The sequence below is a fragment of the Agelaius phoeniceus genome (genome assembly GCF_051311805.1).
Source record: "Agelaius phoeniceus isolate bAgePho1 chromosome W unlocalized genomic scaffold, bAgePho1.hap1 SUPER_W_unloc_1, whole genome shotgun sequence".
Classification (NCBI taxonomy): domain Eukaryota; kingdom Metazoa; phylum Chordata; class Aves; order Passeriformes; family Icteridae; genus Agelaius; species Agelaius phoeniceus.
Genome location: NW_027509866.1, coordinates 9,794,471 through 9,809,349, shown reverse-complemented (window position 1 = coordinate 9,809,349; position 14,879 = coordinate 9,794,471). Strand labels below are relative to the sequence as shown.

Below are 14,879 nucleotides of genomic sequence, written 5' to 3'. Positions count from 1 at the left end.
AAGGACAGTGAAGAGTTAGGGGAGATACCTGTAACCAAAATCAAAGCCATTTCCCATAGACCCTCTTCTGTAACACACATGGACATGGTTCTTTTTTTTAGAGTTCTAGAGTTTTCTTTTTAAGCTGTCCCCATGTCTCTCCTGGTATTCTAGGATATCAGAAACCCTCAGCATTTCTACTGCCCTCTGGTAGAACAGAGTGAGTTCACTGAGGAAAGATGGTAAGTGAAGACTGTGGGGAGATGGTCCCTCACTTGAGTCTCTCTGGAGTTTTTCTGGGCTTTCACTTTTCACAAATGGAGGATGTTCAGACTCCCAAGTTTTCTGTAAAGATCAACAGGTACTGCTTAGAGCAGATGCATCCAGCTCAGCCCAGCTCCACTTTTGTTGCCAAGGACTCATGTTGCTCATTTCACCAACCCAGCAACATTTTCAGTGTCACAACACCTCTGCCTTTCCCCATCCATCTTATAACTCAGAGATGCTCTAGGACAGGTTTGCACCCTGGACTGAAGCTCCCAGCTTGGACTGAAATCTCAGGGAGACTCCCAAGTGTCCTTCTGATGGCATTGGATTGAGGGAGATGCAGCTCCTTCCCTGGCTGCACTGACAGCATTGCCCAGAGCCGGGCACTGGGGACAGCGTCACCCTGAGCCAGCTGTGCCCCTGCCAGAGCCCCCAGGGCCGGGCAGCTGCTCCCAGCCCTGTGCTCTGCAGAGGGAACTGGGCCCGGGGCTGCAGAGCTGCCCCACGGCTCTGCTGCAGCTCTGCCTGCACAGGAGGGGCTGCACGCCTTGGAGCCCCGGCCCTGAGGGCAGAGGCTTGGCTGGGGCACAGGAGGGAGGGGGCTTGTTCAGAGGGAGGGGCTGCACTGCAGGGGCTCCTGTGGGCATCTCTAAACTCTCCCTGCCACAGGATTGCTGGGCTTTGTTTTCTCTCATTGCCTGATCTTCTCTCTGCCTCCTGGAGATTTTCCTCCTGCAGGTGTTTCCCTGTGCCTGATCTCTCCCTGCCAGCACTCACAGACCCCAAATCTCTGTGCACACTCCTTGGCCCTCAAGAACCCTGCCTATCTGCAGGGCACTGGCTGGGGGCAGGTTCTGTTTGCAGCTTGGAGAAAGGAGAGCTCAGACTGAGCCTGATGGCTCCAGCAAAGGTGATGCTGCTGCTGTCCATGGGCAGAGTGGCTGAAAGTACATTAGGGATCTCCTGTGAACCTATTGATCACTAAAAGTAACAGTTCGGATGTCTTGGGAACTTTTAAAATTTCATAAATAATAATTCATAAGCAAAATTTACCAGGTCAGATATTACAAGGAATTGTCAAAATTTATAATCATCCTTTAATATTTATCACCACCTCCCTACCATTCTTCAATAGTAGGAAACTGAATAAAAAGTCTTAAGAAATTTCTTATATTTTATCAAAGTCCTTGTCTTGGAAATATTCTATGACTGATCAGAACCCCTCAGCATGTCAGGGCTCCATGAGCATTTCACCTCCCCTGCACCGGAAATACCCAGAGTTGTACTCACAGGCTCTGCAGGCATTGGGATGTTCCAGCTTGAGGAGATGGCTCCAGGAGCTGCAGCTGCACTGTCCTGCAGCCAGAGGTTCCTGTGCCAAGGGCTGGCAGTGATTGTGCCCCAGGCACTTCTCAGCCCCTTCCCAGCCCTGACTGATTGAAGCTCTCTGTGCCTCTGGGCTGTGCCCGCGCTGGCTGCAGGCAGTGCCCCAGCCCTGCTGGGCTGGCACAAGAGCTGCTCATCCAGAGAAATGTGCTTTTGAAGCTCTTCTTGGTGAGCAGGAGCTGCCTCTGTGCCAGGAGCCCAGCCCAGCTCAGCAGCACAGACACAGCACAAGGACTTTAATCAGCCTCTGGGCCTTTGTGCTCAGGCCCTGAACATCAGTCCCTGAGAGGCAGCTGAAGAAACCTCTGCAGAACTCCAAGGCAGAATCCAACTCCAAAGTTTCTTGGACTTTTAATGGGTCCCAGTGAGGGACATGACTGAGCAAGTGTCCCCAGGCCCCAGGCAGAGCAGAGAACTGCAGGCAGTGATGACAGGTGGGGACAAAGAGAAGCCAAGTCTGGGTGCCCTGGGGCACAGCAGGGTCTGTGCCAGCAAGGACTGGGAGGAGACACCTTGTCCTGAGGCCCTGGGGCCTCCTGGCACAGCCCCAGCCAGGCTGGGCACTGTCAGCCCCTTGTGCTGCCCTCAGCATCCCCCCCTAGCCCACATCCCAGTGGCCTCAAGGATCTGCTGCAAGGAGTCCCTGGGGAGCCTTGCTCAGCAATGGCCCTGGGGGCTCCTTCATGCTCCCTGCAGGGACTGCAGGTTTTTCAAAGGACTTTGGGTTTGGCTTTTGCCTTGCAGTCTCTGAGAGGTTTGTGCAATCATGGCCTCCAATTATCTGCTCTAATTAGTCCCTGGAGAGGCTTTGTCAGTAACAACACTCAGTGGGGCTCATTAATACTTCAGGGTACTTGAGTTATTTGAAGGTACTTGGTGTTTCCCTTTTGATACAGACTCTGTGAGAGGTTTGTGCAATCATGGCCCCAGTTATCTGCTTTAATGAGTCCCTGGAGAGCTTTGTACTCACACTCAGTGTGGCTCATTAATGCCTTGAGATACTCAAGGTTTTTAAGGTACTTTATGGATTTAAGAATACTTTTAGGTACTTTTAACGATTTTCCTTCCCACACTGAGTCTCTGAGAGGTTCTTGTGCCATCCTGGCCTCCAATTCTCTCCTCCAAGGAGTCCATGAGGAGCCTGTGTTGGGTATCTTCCCCCTTTCTATTTTACAACAAAGATGGAACTGAAAGAATTTTGTAAGACTTTCTAAAAGCATCCAAACAAACATGGGACAATTAACAATACAACAACAACCACTAAGAGATTTAATAGTCCTGTTTTAGGTAGACATCATCAAACCCTTTAGTCCCTTGGATTGGAAGAGTTTATTGACCCAGTCTTTGTTTTCCACTTGAAGCTTCTTGCACCCTTCCTTCAGTACCTGAATGCTCTTGTGGATTGACTCGCTGTGGCTGGAGAGGTTCATGCAGCACATGCCCTCAGAGTCTACACAGCCATGCCCATGTGCCCAGAGTAAAAACTCTATCACTGTTCTGCAAGGTGGCGTGTCTGATGGTCTCTGTGTCTGAGAGCAGCCACTCAATGTGAGGGAGGCAGCATTGGTTTGCTTACTCAACAGGCACCCAGGATGGTCTGATTGTCCTAAAGCATTAGCTACAGCCACCCAAGGTAGTTCAAATTGCGGGTGCTACCATCCAATACCTGGATTAAAGCTTTCAAAACCATCTCTTTGATATCATCCGATACTTCTCTGGGGATACCTGCTGCTTGATCATCTGGCAGGCTGTGTTGTCCTTCTCCAGCCAAATGGTTGATTGTCAATTCTACCCTTGCCTCATTATTAGCATAGTCTGCTATTAATTGATTTAGTAAACACTTCCATCCCCCTTCCCACAGGGTGTATTCTGTAGGTGACAACAACATGGGCATAATATATTTTAAATCATAGGGGGTTAAGATGTGCTGTAAACATGGCCCTCATTAGGCCATTAAAACAAGGTAAGTCCTTCCTATGGTCTTTAGCTGCCCTACAGATCCTTGATTTCCCCATAAACCAATGGCTGATACCTGGAATTCTGCCCCCTTCTTTCCTAACATACCAGGGCAATGAGGAGTTTCGAGGCTATTTGCCAGTCTCCTTCCTTAACTAGAGGCATGGCCCAGGGTGGAGGTGGAATGATTGACAGTGGGGGCGTGACCCACAGGTTTGGGGGTGGAGTCTGGAGGTTCGTTCAGGGCAGAAGAGAAGGCTGTGGTAGCAGGAAGTGGAGGAGCCAAGATGGAGGGAGGATGCTCCAGGTCCCGAGCCACATTCGGGGTCCTTTCATCTTGAGTCTCCAGGGCATAATACTCCAAGATTTTGTGGCCATTTCCATCTTGGACCATTGTGGAAGGTCTGAGAAAGGCAGGTTTGAGGGGAGGTCCCGAGTTAGGAGTGACCAATGGATTGAGTTTTCAACACACTGCTTGCTGGTCAAGGGTCTCAAGGATGGTGTGGAAGATGGGGAGCATGCAGGGTGCAACGGGGTCACTTTTAACTCCCACGGAGTCCCAAAATTCAGTGATATGGATTTCATCATTAGAGTCGTCTGGAAAATTTTTAATGATCCACCTCATGATTGATTTATTGATTTTAATTCGTACTTTGAAAATATTGTGTCATGATCAGTGAGAATTAAAGCATCCATATATGCTCCTTTCTACTTTGGACATCTGACTGCCCTTTTTTTTTTTCTCTGCCTTATGGGGAAGAGCCACCAGAACACCCCAAATCAATTATGGGACATGGGTGCATATTGTAAAAACACAGTGGCAAAATGGGCAATAAATGTCTTGCATTTCCCCAAACCCACCTGCAATCCTATGCAGGTGAAACTGTCGTTGTCCCTGCTGATCCTGGGCAAGGTCCCTTGAAGCAACGATGAATCCACTGGGCCCAGCACAATCCAAAATCCCGGGGAGCACTGGCCTATCCATCAGCCAACCCCAGCTGACGTGACTGACACAGGGAGCCCTGAGTGTCATGGTCCCTGTTCGGGCGCCAAAGGTCACAATGAGGGTGGCTGTGACAAACCTCTCTGGTTCCCTGACTTCAGGACGAGGGTGGTGAAAATGAAAAGGTGCGGGTTTGATGGAGGTGCCCAAAAAGAACTTTAATAATAGGGTGAAAAACAATAAACATGGAGAAGTCGAGCACAGTATGAGGGGCAGGATCCTAAGACCTGAGAAAAAGGGGAAGCAACAACATAGACACTTGGGGCTAGAAAACTAGAACAATAACCATATAGAAGAAACAAGTAACCAATAGGGGAGTAGAACTTGGACAACTTAGCATAACAACACTAAAGGCTTATTGGAGAACTTTCAAGCTCACCCTAAGTTAAACAAATGATTCCTAGGACTTGAAACTCATGCCTTCCGGGGTAAAATCTGTCTGACTCTGAGTTACAGCTGGACTAACTCCCACACTGCTGCTTTGCTCTGCCCCCTTGGGACCATGTGGCCCAGCAGAGCCACAGGGATGTCCTGGGTTCCACGAGGCCCCACAGTGTCACAATGGTCCCTTGGATCCATGGTGCTCTGCAGTGTCACAATGGCCCCTTCATTTCACAAGGCTCCCAAGTGTCACCTTGGTCTGCATAGGAAGGAAACCACGGAGCCCCCATGTTTCAGGAGCTGATGAACAGCAGCGACCAGAGGCCAAGGCAAGCCTGATCTGTCTGTTCTGGCAGGTTTGCTTGGAGCAACACTTGGATATTTGAAATTATGAATGTGGAGTCCTAATTTAAAACATTTGTGCCTGGAGAAGAGGGATGGGGGTTTTTTTCATAAAAAGAAAAGCACAGAGCCCTTTCCAGTGTTTGCAAAACAGGTGAGTTCTGGCACTCAGGAGTCAAAGACCAGCCAGACCTGTCTGTCCTGGCAACTTTTGTCTGGGAGCAATCCTTGGATACATAGAAATTTGGAGGTGAAATCCTAATTTTAGCCATGGATGCCTGGAAAAAATGGAAAGTTCTTTTCCATAAAAAGAAGAGCCCAGAGCCCCACTGTTTCAGGAGCAGATTGGAGTGGCCTTCCACATTCCAAGGTCAGCCAGACCTGTCAGGTGAGCCCTGGGAGACCAAGGCAGCCACACCTGTTTCATGTTCCCTTGGTTCCACAGGGCCCTGCAGTGTCACAATGGTTCTCTTGCTTCCATGGTGCCCTCGGGTGTCATAATGGCCCCTTGGTTACACAAGTCCTTAAGGATCTTTATGGTCTCCATGGTTCCACAAGGCCCCACAGTGTCCTGATGCTCTATTGGTTCCATGAAGCCTGGCTGTGTCCAATGGCCCCTTGGTTCCATTAGGGCCACGTAGGGCAACAATGATTCCTTTGGTTCCACAAGTTCCCAGAGTGTCACAATGATCCCTTCCTTCCACAGGGCCCTGCAGGGTCACAATGATCCCCTTGGTTCCACAAGTTCCTACAGTGTCACAGGTTCCACAAGGGCCTGCAGTGTCACCATGGCCCATTGGTTCCACAATGCTCCACAGTGTCACAATGGTCTCCATAGGAAGGAAACAAGTGAGCCCCAGTGGTTCAAGGTCAGATGAGAGGCAGCCACCAGAGGCCAAGGCTGGCCAGACTTGACTGTACGGGCAGATTCTTTCTGGGAATAACCCTTGGATATAGAGAATTTTACACAGAATCCCAATTTTGGCCATGGGTGCCTAGACAAGAAAGACAGTTCTTTCCCATAGGAATAAAAGCACAGAGCCCCAGTGCTTCACGGTCAGATGGGAAGTGGCCCTTGACATGCCAAATTCAGTGGGACCTGTCAGACAGCCCCCAGGAGGCCAAACCAGGCAGACCTGTCCCATGTTCCATTGACTTCATGGGTGTCCACACTGTCACAGTGTTCTCCTTGATTCCATGAGGTCTGGCAATGTCACAATTGCTTCTTGGTTTCATGAGCCCCAACAGAGTCACAAGGGTCCATTGCCCCACGCAGCCCCGCTGTGAAGCAATGGCTCCTTGTTTCTATTTTAAATCAATCACAATCAAACAGCAGTTTGATCGTTGATCCTTGCTTCCATAGGGCCCATGATTTGCACAATGGTCTCCTTGATTCCATGATTCCTGGATTCCACAGTCTCACCATCGTTTCCTTGGATCTCCATTGTCACAACTGAGCCATGGCTCCATGAGGTTCCGTAGTGTCACCGTGGTCGCTGTCAGAGGCTGGATGAGATCCATGTCCCGAGACACCTTGGGATGCTCGGAATGCCCGTGTGGGGCCAGGGCCGGGTCAGGCCTTGGTTTGTGGTGGGACAGAGCCCCGCCCCCAGGCCTGGCCTGGCAGAGCTGTCAATCACACAGCAGGGGGTGATGTTAACCCAGCTCTGATTGGCCCAGGTGTCAATCAATCAATCAATCAATCAATCAATCAATCACACACCAGCAGCTGGTGCTACCCTGTCTCTGATTGGACAAGCAACTGGCAGTCCCACCCCAGGGGCGGGGCCATGAAGGCCCAGGGGTTTAAAAGCCGGAGCACGAGGCCAGCCCAAGGTCTGGATCCTGCCTTCTGCTGGGGTTCCTCTGTTGGTGATGCTGGAACCCAAGCAGTTGGGACCCATGTGTGTGTCTTTCTCTGGATCTTCTGTCTTTCTGTTGTTTTCTATTTCTTCTCCTTCTAATCATACTTGCCTGGATCATTTTTGGATAACTTAAAATCTTTAAAGTATTTTACGTTAAAAGTGTGGGAATCCAGGGTACAGGGAATATTTCTCTGTCTGCTCTGAGGAATCCTGACCCCCAGAGAAACACTGCTTTTAACCTTCGCCAATGGAGAGGACTTCCAGGACTTTGAGATAGATTGGAATTTACCAAAGTGTAAAATAGATTAGAGGCTAGTTTAGCATGTCACTTGGGTGAGAAATTTAGGTTTTGGGATTTTTATTATGGTGTAGATAGGAAGCAAGATGGAGGAATTTGGGTGCAGTCCCTGTCTTCTTCTTCATCTACTCCATTTTCTGCAGTGTTGGTGGCACAGGGTGATTGGTCAAGAAAAGCAAAGTGCAGAGGTTATGTGGACAGTTAAGGGATGAGTTATTGGTAGATAAATAGAAATAATGAAGCTTTTAAAAGTTAATTGCATGAGACAACTTTAAAGGACCTTGAAACCGTACATTTCAGAGCCATTTTGCGGTCTTTCTCCAGCACGCGGAGCCTGCTGTGCACAGCACGCAAAACTTTAGATAAGATAACAATAAACAAGAAGCTGAAGACTGAAAAAGTCCCATGCATCTCCTTTTACCTGGCACAGAACTGCTATAGGAGGTTTCTCCCATCCAGGGAGCCCCCAGAAGGGCCCAACATAAAAGAAACATAAATAACGGGTTCCCTGAAAATGTTTGTAATAAGTTGGCTCTTTTCCATAAAGTTGTTTACTGAAGGGTTTTTTATTAACTGGCCAATCATGTGAAATGCGTTGATTAAAGGACCAGTGAGGACCACCTGTACCAAACCAAGGCACAAAAGAAAAGGATAAAAAAAAATAGGTGGCTTTTAGCCCTTACCGTTCTGATCTGGGTCTGTGTCATCTCTGACTCCACACCGACATTTGGGGATCTGTGGGGGCTATTGGGGATCCTTTCTGTATTTTGTGACCCAACAGGAGCTCCTCTTATAAAATGTTGCCTGAAGCTCCCACTGTGCCCATGACAGGAACCCCTGTGAGTGTCTGGGCCATCCCGGCTCTTTGGCAGCCTGGGGACTCCTGGGATGTCACCGTGGAGCCCCCGTGAGTGCCTGTGACAGATGGGTGCCTTTGCAGCCCAAGGTGCCCTGGGATGTCACCATGGAATGGCTGTGACTGCCTCTGACCCCAGGGCTCTTTACCATCCTAGAAAGCCCTGGGAGGTCTCCATGGAGCCCCTGTCTCTGCCTGTGACATTCCAGCTCTGGAACAGCCTGGAGACTCTTGGAAAGATCCCCATGGAGCCCCTCTGAGGGCCTGTGACAAATCTGATCCTTAGCAGGCAACCATCACCAGGACCCTGTTCCTGTAGTCAGTTTCCATGGCAACCATCACCAGCCCCCTGTTGCTATGGTCAGTTTCCATGGCAACCATCCCCATCCCCCTGTTGCTATGCTCAGTCCCTTGGCAGCTCCATGGAGACCCCATGCCAGGGCTGGTTGCCATGGACACCAGCTCAGGCCTGCAGCCAGAGCCCGTTGCCATGGCAACCATTGGCAGCCCCCATCCCCAGGCTGATGGGATCCCAGAAGCACAGAATTGGCTGAGCTGGGAGGGACCCATCAGGATCCTCCAGTCCAACTGCTGGCCCTGCACAGGACACCCCAACAATGCCAGCCTGGGCCTGGCAGCGCTGGCCAAACGCTGCTGCAGCTCAGAGAGCCCTGGAGCTGGGACCCTGCCCTGGGGAGCCTGGCCAGGGCCCCAGCAGCCTCTGGCCAAAAACCTTTTCCTGACATCCAACCGGAGCCTGCCCCAACTCAGCTGCAGCCACTCCCTCCACTCCTGTCCCTGGGCACCAGAGGGAAGAGGTTCCCACAGCCCCAGCCAGGGACCCGCTCCCAAGGCTGCTGCCATGGCCACCAGGGCTGGCACCAGCTGGGATGCTCGGTTTCCATGGGCCGGGCTTCAGGAATGGGATTCCCCAATTTCCTGCTCCTGCTAAAACCGCGCTGCCCTCGCTGCCCTCCCGCCTCCCATGGAAAGCACAAAAGGCAAAGATCCTGTGCTGGGATGAGAACAATTTATTGGGAACAGCAACGAGATAAGGAAACAAACAGGAGCAGAAACAATATTGATAACAGAAGGGATAGGTAAAACTATTTACAGAGAAAACTACAACATCAACAACTAGTTCTTCCTGGCAATGTATGGAAAGGACACCCTTCTCCTCAGGGAGAGAGAGAGAGAGAGAGTCCCTTTCCTGCTCCTGGCAATGACCTGATGTGGGCGTGAATGTAATGACACGGCCATGGCCAGACCCTCATGTTTTTCAATGCCACATCATGTCATTGGAAGGGGCAGAAAAAGGTACAGGTGTCTTCCCAGCATGGATCACAGGGAAAATGGAACACCAGGGCTCTTCCCAATGTGGATGCTCCCATGAGGGAAAAAGCTGGAGCAGTGCATGAAGCTGTTCCTTCAGTCGGGGCATTTGCAGGGCTTCCCTTGCTGGTGGCTCTGTTGGTGTCTTGTCAAATGAGAGCTCTTGGAGAAGCTCTTCCCGCACTGGGGACACTGGTAGGGCCTCTCCCCAGTGTGGATGCGTTGGTGGATGAGGAGGGCAGAGCTGCAGCTGAAGCCCTTCCCACACTCCCCACACTTGTAGGGCCATTCCCCAGTGTGGATCATCTGGTGGCGGATCAGGTGGTTACTCTTGCTGAAGCTCTTGCCACACTCCAAGCACTTGTGGGGCTTCTCCCCATTGTGAAGCTGCCCATGGACCACCAGCTCTGAGCTCTGGCTGAAGCTCTGACCACCTTCCTGGCTCAGGGTGGGTCTTTCCTCCTCAGAACACACTGGGCTGGGTTTGCAGCCCCTCCTCCTGTGTAATCTCTGGGGCTTTTCCTCCACGTTGGAATTCTGCACCGTGGAGCCACTCAAAATGGCCTCTTCCAAGATGTTCTGCTGTGGGGATTTGTCCTCCCTGGTCCCCATCCTCAGCTTCTTCCCTGGGGGAGGAAGGACAAGGAGAGGATGGGATTAGCCTCCATGCCAGAGGGAAGGGGAAGGAGATCCCCCCAGTGCATCCCCGGCAGGACAGGGTTGGCAGCAGGGTTGTCCTGCAGCCGGGGGCTGTGCTGGGCTGGGAGATGGAGCAGGAGAGAGGGGGAAAGGGGCACTGACTTCCTCCTCACCTGCCTGGCTGTCCCAGGGCATTGTGTCAGTTTGAAAAGACAGGTGTCTGCTAAGGAAGGCAGGAGACTCCCTTGAAATGGAAAATGTTAATCCCTTCACTTGGAATTATAATTTTCAAAACAAGAGGCTGTCAAGCAAAGTCAATGGGAATAGGAATAACAGTTCTTCAGAAGGAAAATTAAAAATACAAATGCAGTAGTACTAAAAACCACTTACAGAGTAAGAATACGACCTGACACCCTGTGGGTCAGAGTGTTGGTAGCACTCCTGTTAAATGGTGGCTGCAGTGCTCCTGCAGGGACAGGTGTGGTTCTGTTGGAGCAGTGATCCTGTAGAAGGGTGGAGTTTTCCTCGGAAGGTCCAGTTGTGGCGTCGATTGGCCTGGTCTTCCTCTGGTATCCAGTGGAGCTGAAAGCTGCTCTTCTGGGAATCCTGTGGGAGAAGGCTGACTCAGTTGTTCACATTCTCAGATTATATCCAGGTAGGAATGCTTGGCTCCTCCCTCTGGGCAGATCTTCTCACAATGGGATGATGGAATTTTTATCAGTGACACTCAATGGCCCATTAACAGAAGATATCTCCCTGGAGGGAGGATTCATGTGGAAGAGATAAAGTAAACTGCTCAATTAACAGATGATAATTGCCCCAGCTTTAACAGAGGGTAATTGAATACACACCCAGCTAAACCTGAGACACTGTTCCAGCCTTGGAAAGCAGGATTTGGTACCAGGTATCTTTAGGGAATGCAACCCTGATTGAAGGCAGAGATAGAATCTCCAGAGCCTGCAGCCAGAAATGGACAGTTGTGTGATACTCATTTCAACATCTTCTCTTTTGGAATTATTGACTAATGATTATTTGCTTTGCCTACCTAATATTTTTGTAATTTTTTGCAAATTTGCATTATCTAAATTACACTGTTCCTTAAGTTAAGTTGGTGTCTGTGTCTTTGGTGCGGGCCCTGCCCACTGGCGAAACAGGGCCCAATCCTGCCTAAGAGTTACCTGGGGAGACAAAACCCTGACTGCAAATGTGCCCCCTTCCTCCTTGTTCCCCACACTTCATGCACTGATCATGATGTCCTATGGTCTGGGGTATCCCTGGGGTCAGCTGGGATCTCCTGTCCTGGCTGTGTCCCCTCCCAAGCTCCCCCACACCCTCAGCCCCTCCCCAGCGTGGCCGAATGAGGGGCAGGACAGGCCTTGGCTCAGTGCGAGCTCAGCAAGAACAAAACCATCTCTGTGTGCTCAGCCCTGTGCTCAGCCCCCGGGCCCGGCATTTCCTCCACTGCCACCCCGGAGCCCCCTTTCCCACCCCTCTGCCCCACGGCCGCCGCAGCACCGGCTGACAATAGAAGCAATTCTGGGGCAATTCCAAGTTTCCTTGGTTCCTGCACAGCTCCAGCTCAGCTGCTGGCAGGTTACAATTAAAGAAAAGTGCAAATTCGGCCCAATACAGATATTATTAAAAGGAAGGGAAAGCTCTGTGTAGCTGTCACAAAGGTGACAGGGATGAAGAGAAAAATGATTCTCACATTTGGAAAAAACCCAAGCCTGGGAATTCAGTAGTTATTTGGGAATTTAGCTACTTGAGCTGGGCTTCTTGTGGGACTTTTAGCAGCCTTGTGTTCCTCACCATGTGGTGAATGAACCTTGTCAGTCTTGCTGGTATCATTTGCTCCATTTCCTCCAGCGATTTTAACAAACTTTTCAAGGAGGGACAACAAAATATTTTCTTTACACTCCAGTCCCAAAACAGCCATTTTCCTCATCAGTTCTCCCATAGGTCGCTCAGATGAAGCTGCATCCAAGTTTCCAAGAGTTCCTCCAGAGAGACCCACAACCTCCTCAGAGGAAGGAACCATGCTGTTGTCAAAGGCAACTGGGGTCAAACAACAGTGCCCTGAACTCACTGTGCCAGAATAATTTTGCAATCTGGTTAAGAAAATATTAGAGAGATGCCATTTGCCCTGGAGCAGGGCAAGTGTGACATTGTCCCCTGTGTGTGTGTGGCCTTCCCAAGGTAGGGGTTTTACACCTGAGCCAGTTTGGGTAAGGGGGGTGGTGTTCACCCCCTGAGCAGGGATTCCCCCACTGTTTCAGGCTGCAATGTAAGATGGAACCAAATGCATGTTTTCAATGCCCATCTTCATCAACTGCTATAAACAGGTGGGGCAGTGTTCTTGATCTCCTCCATGACTCAGCCCTGATAAAGCCCTCCAGGGGAGATATCTTCTGGGAATGGGCCATTGAGTGTCACTGCAGGACTGATAAAATTCCATCATCCCATTGTGGGATGCCCCGCCCAGGGGGAGGATCCAAGCATTCCTACCTGCATATAAGGTGAGCCTTGCAACACCAGGAGCAGCTTGCCTACTGGATTCCCAGAGGACAAGAGCTCCAGAACCACCACTGGACCTTCAGAGGAAGACCAGACCCTTCTACAGGATCACTGCTTGGACAGAATCACGTTCATCCCTCCAACAGGACTGCAGACACCATTTAATGGGACTGCTGCCACCACCCTGACCAGCAGGGTGTCAGGTTATATCCTGACTCTGTCAGTTTAAGGCAGTGTTTCTGTATCATTGCCTTGATCTTCAATTTCTTATTAAATTGTAATTCTGGCTTAGACTCTCCCCCAGGTTTGCCTTGTAACCAGAAAAAAAGACAATGTGTGCACCCTTTGTTTGGTTCCCAGAACAGGATTTCCCATTCCCAAACCTTGACTGGATGGAGGAGGAGGCTGCGAGAAACAGAAGGGAGCCATGGGATACCCAGGCAGGTGAGGAGGAAGTCAGTGCCCTTTTTCCCCCTCTCTCCTGCTCCATCTCCCAGCCCAGCACGGCCCCTGGCTGCAGGACAACCCTGCTGCCAACCCCGTCCTGCTGGGGATGCACTGGGGGGATCTCCTTCCCCTTCCCTGTGGCATGGAGACAAATCCCATCCTCTCCTTGTCCTTCCTCCCCCAGGGAAGGAGCTGAGGATGGAGACCATGGAGGAAAAATCTCCATGGCAGACCCTTGTGGAAGTGGCAGTTTTGAGTGACTCCACAGTGCAGAATTCCAATGGGGAGGAAAATCCCCACAAATCCCCCATGAGAATGGGCTCCGAACTCAGCCCAGTTTGCTCTGAGGAGGAAAGACCCACCCTGAGCCAGGAAGGTGGACAGAGCTTCAGCCAGAGCTCAGAGCTGGTGGTCCTGGAGCAGCTTCATGATGGGGAGAAGCCCCACAAGTGCTTGGAGTGTGGCAAGAGCTTCAGCAAGAGTAACCACCTGATCCGCCACCAGATGATCCACACCGGGGAATGGCCCTACAAGTGTGGGGAGTGTGGGAAGGGCTTCAGCTGCAGCTCTGCCCTCATCATCCACCAACGCATCCACACTGGAGAGAGGCCCTACGAGTGTCCCCAGTGTCAGAAGAGGTTTAGGACCAGCTCCAATCTCTACAAGCACAAGCGAATTCACTCAGAGGAGAGGCCCTTCCTCTGCCCTGACTGTGGGAAGGGCTTCAAGCGCAACTCCCTCCTCATCAGGCACCAGCGCATCCACACTGGGGAGAGGGCCTACGCGTGCCCTACATGTGGGAAGAGATTCCAGACCAGCTCCAATCTCTACCTGCATGAGCGCATTCACATGGATGAGAGGCCCTTCCGCTGCTCTGATTGTGGGAAGGACTTCAAGAAAAAATTCACCCTCATCAGGCACCAGCGCATCCATATTGGGGAGAGGCCCGATGAGTTCTCCACATCATGGGAAGAGCTCGTGCATGAGCTTTCACTTGATCAGACACCAATGGAGTCGCCAGTAAGGGAAGTTCTGCGAGTGCCCCAGCTGCAGGAAGAGCTTCATGCACCACTCCAGCTTCTTTCCCCATTGGGGGTCCCATGTTGGGAAGAGCCCTGGGGATCCATTTTCCCTGTGATCCACGGTAGGAAGACACCAGTCCCTTTTCCTGCCCCTGCCAATGACCTGATGTGGGATGGAAGAACATGCGGGTCTGGCTATGGCTGTGACATTGCATTCACTCCCACCTCAGGTCATTGCCAGTGGCAGGAAAGGGACTCTCTCTCTCTCTCCCTCCTGACAAAACGGGTGCCCTTTCCAGGCAGGGGAAAATTGTAGCCGGGAAGAGACAGTCAGTTGTGTTGTAGTTTTCCCTTTTTCTTGTCACTTGTGTTATCAGTATTGTTTCTGCTCCTTTTTGTTCCGTATCCCGTTGCTGTTCCCAATAAATTGTTCTTATCCCAGCCCAGGATCTTTGCCTTTTGTGCTTTCCATGGGAGGCGGGAGGGCAGCGAGGGCAGTGCAGTTTTAGCGGGAGCAGGAAATTGGGGAATCCCATTGCTGAAGCGCGGCCCGTGGAAACCGAGCATCCCAGCTGGTGCCAGCCCTGGTGGC

The 14,879-nt window shown here is 51.1% G+C and overlaps 1 protein-coding gene across 1 annotated transcript in view; it reads left to right on the top strand.

The window, feature by feature from the left end:
• LOC143692500 (uncharacterized) overlaps positions 1 to 14,879 on the top strand; it is a 317,297-nt gene that overhangs the window by 14,134 nt on the left and 288,284 nt on the right. Inside the window, 1 exon segment of the mRNA XM_077172734.1 lies at positions 13,642 to 14,145. Coding sequence (XP_077028849.1) covers positions 13,642 to 14,145 — 504 coding nt within the window.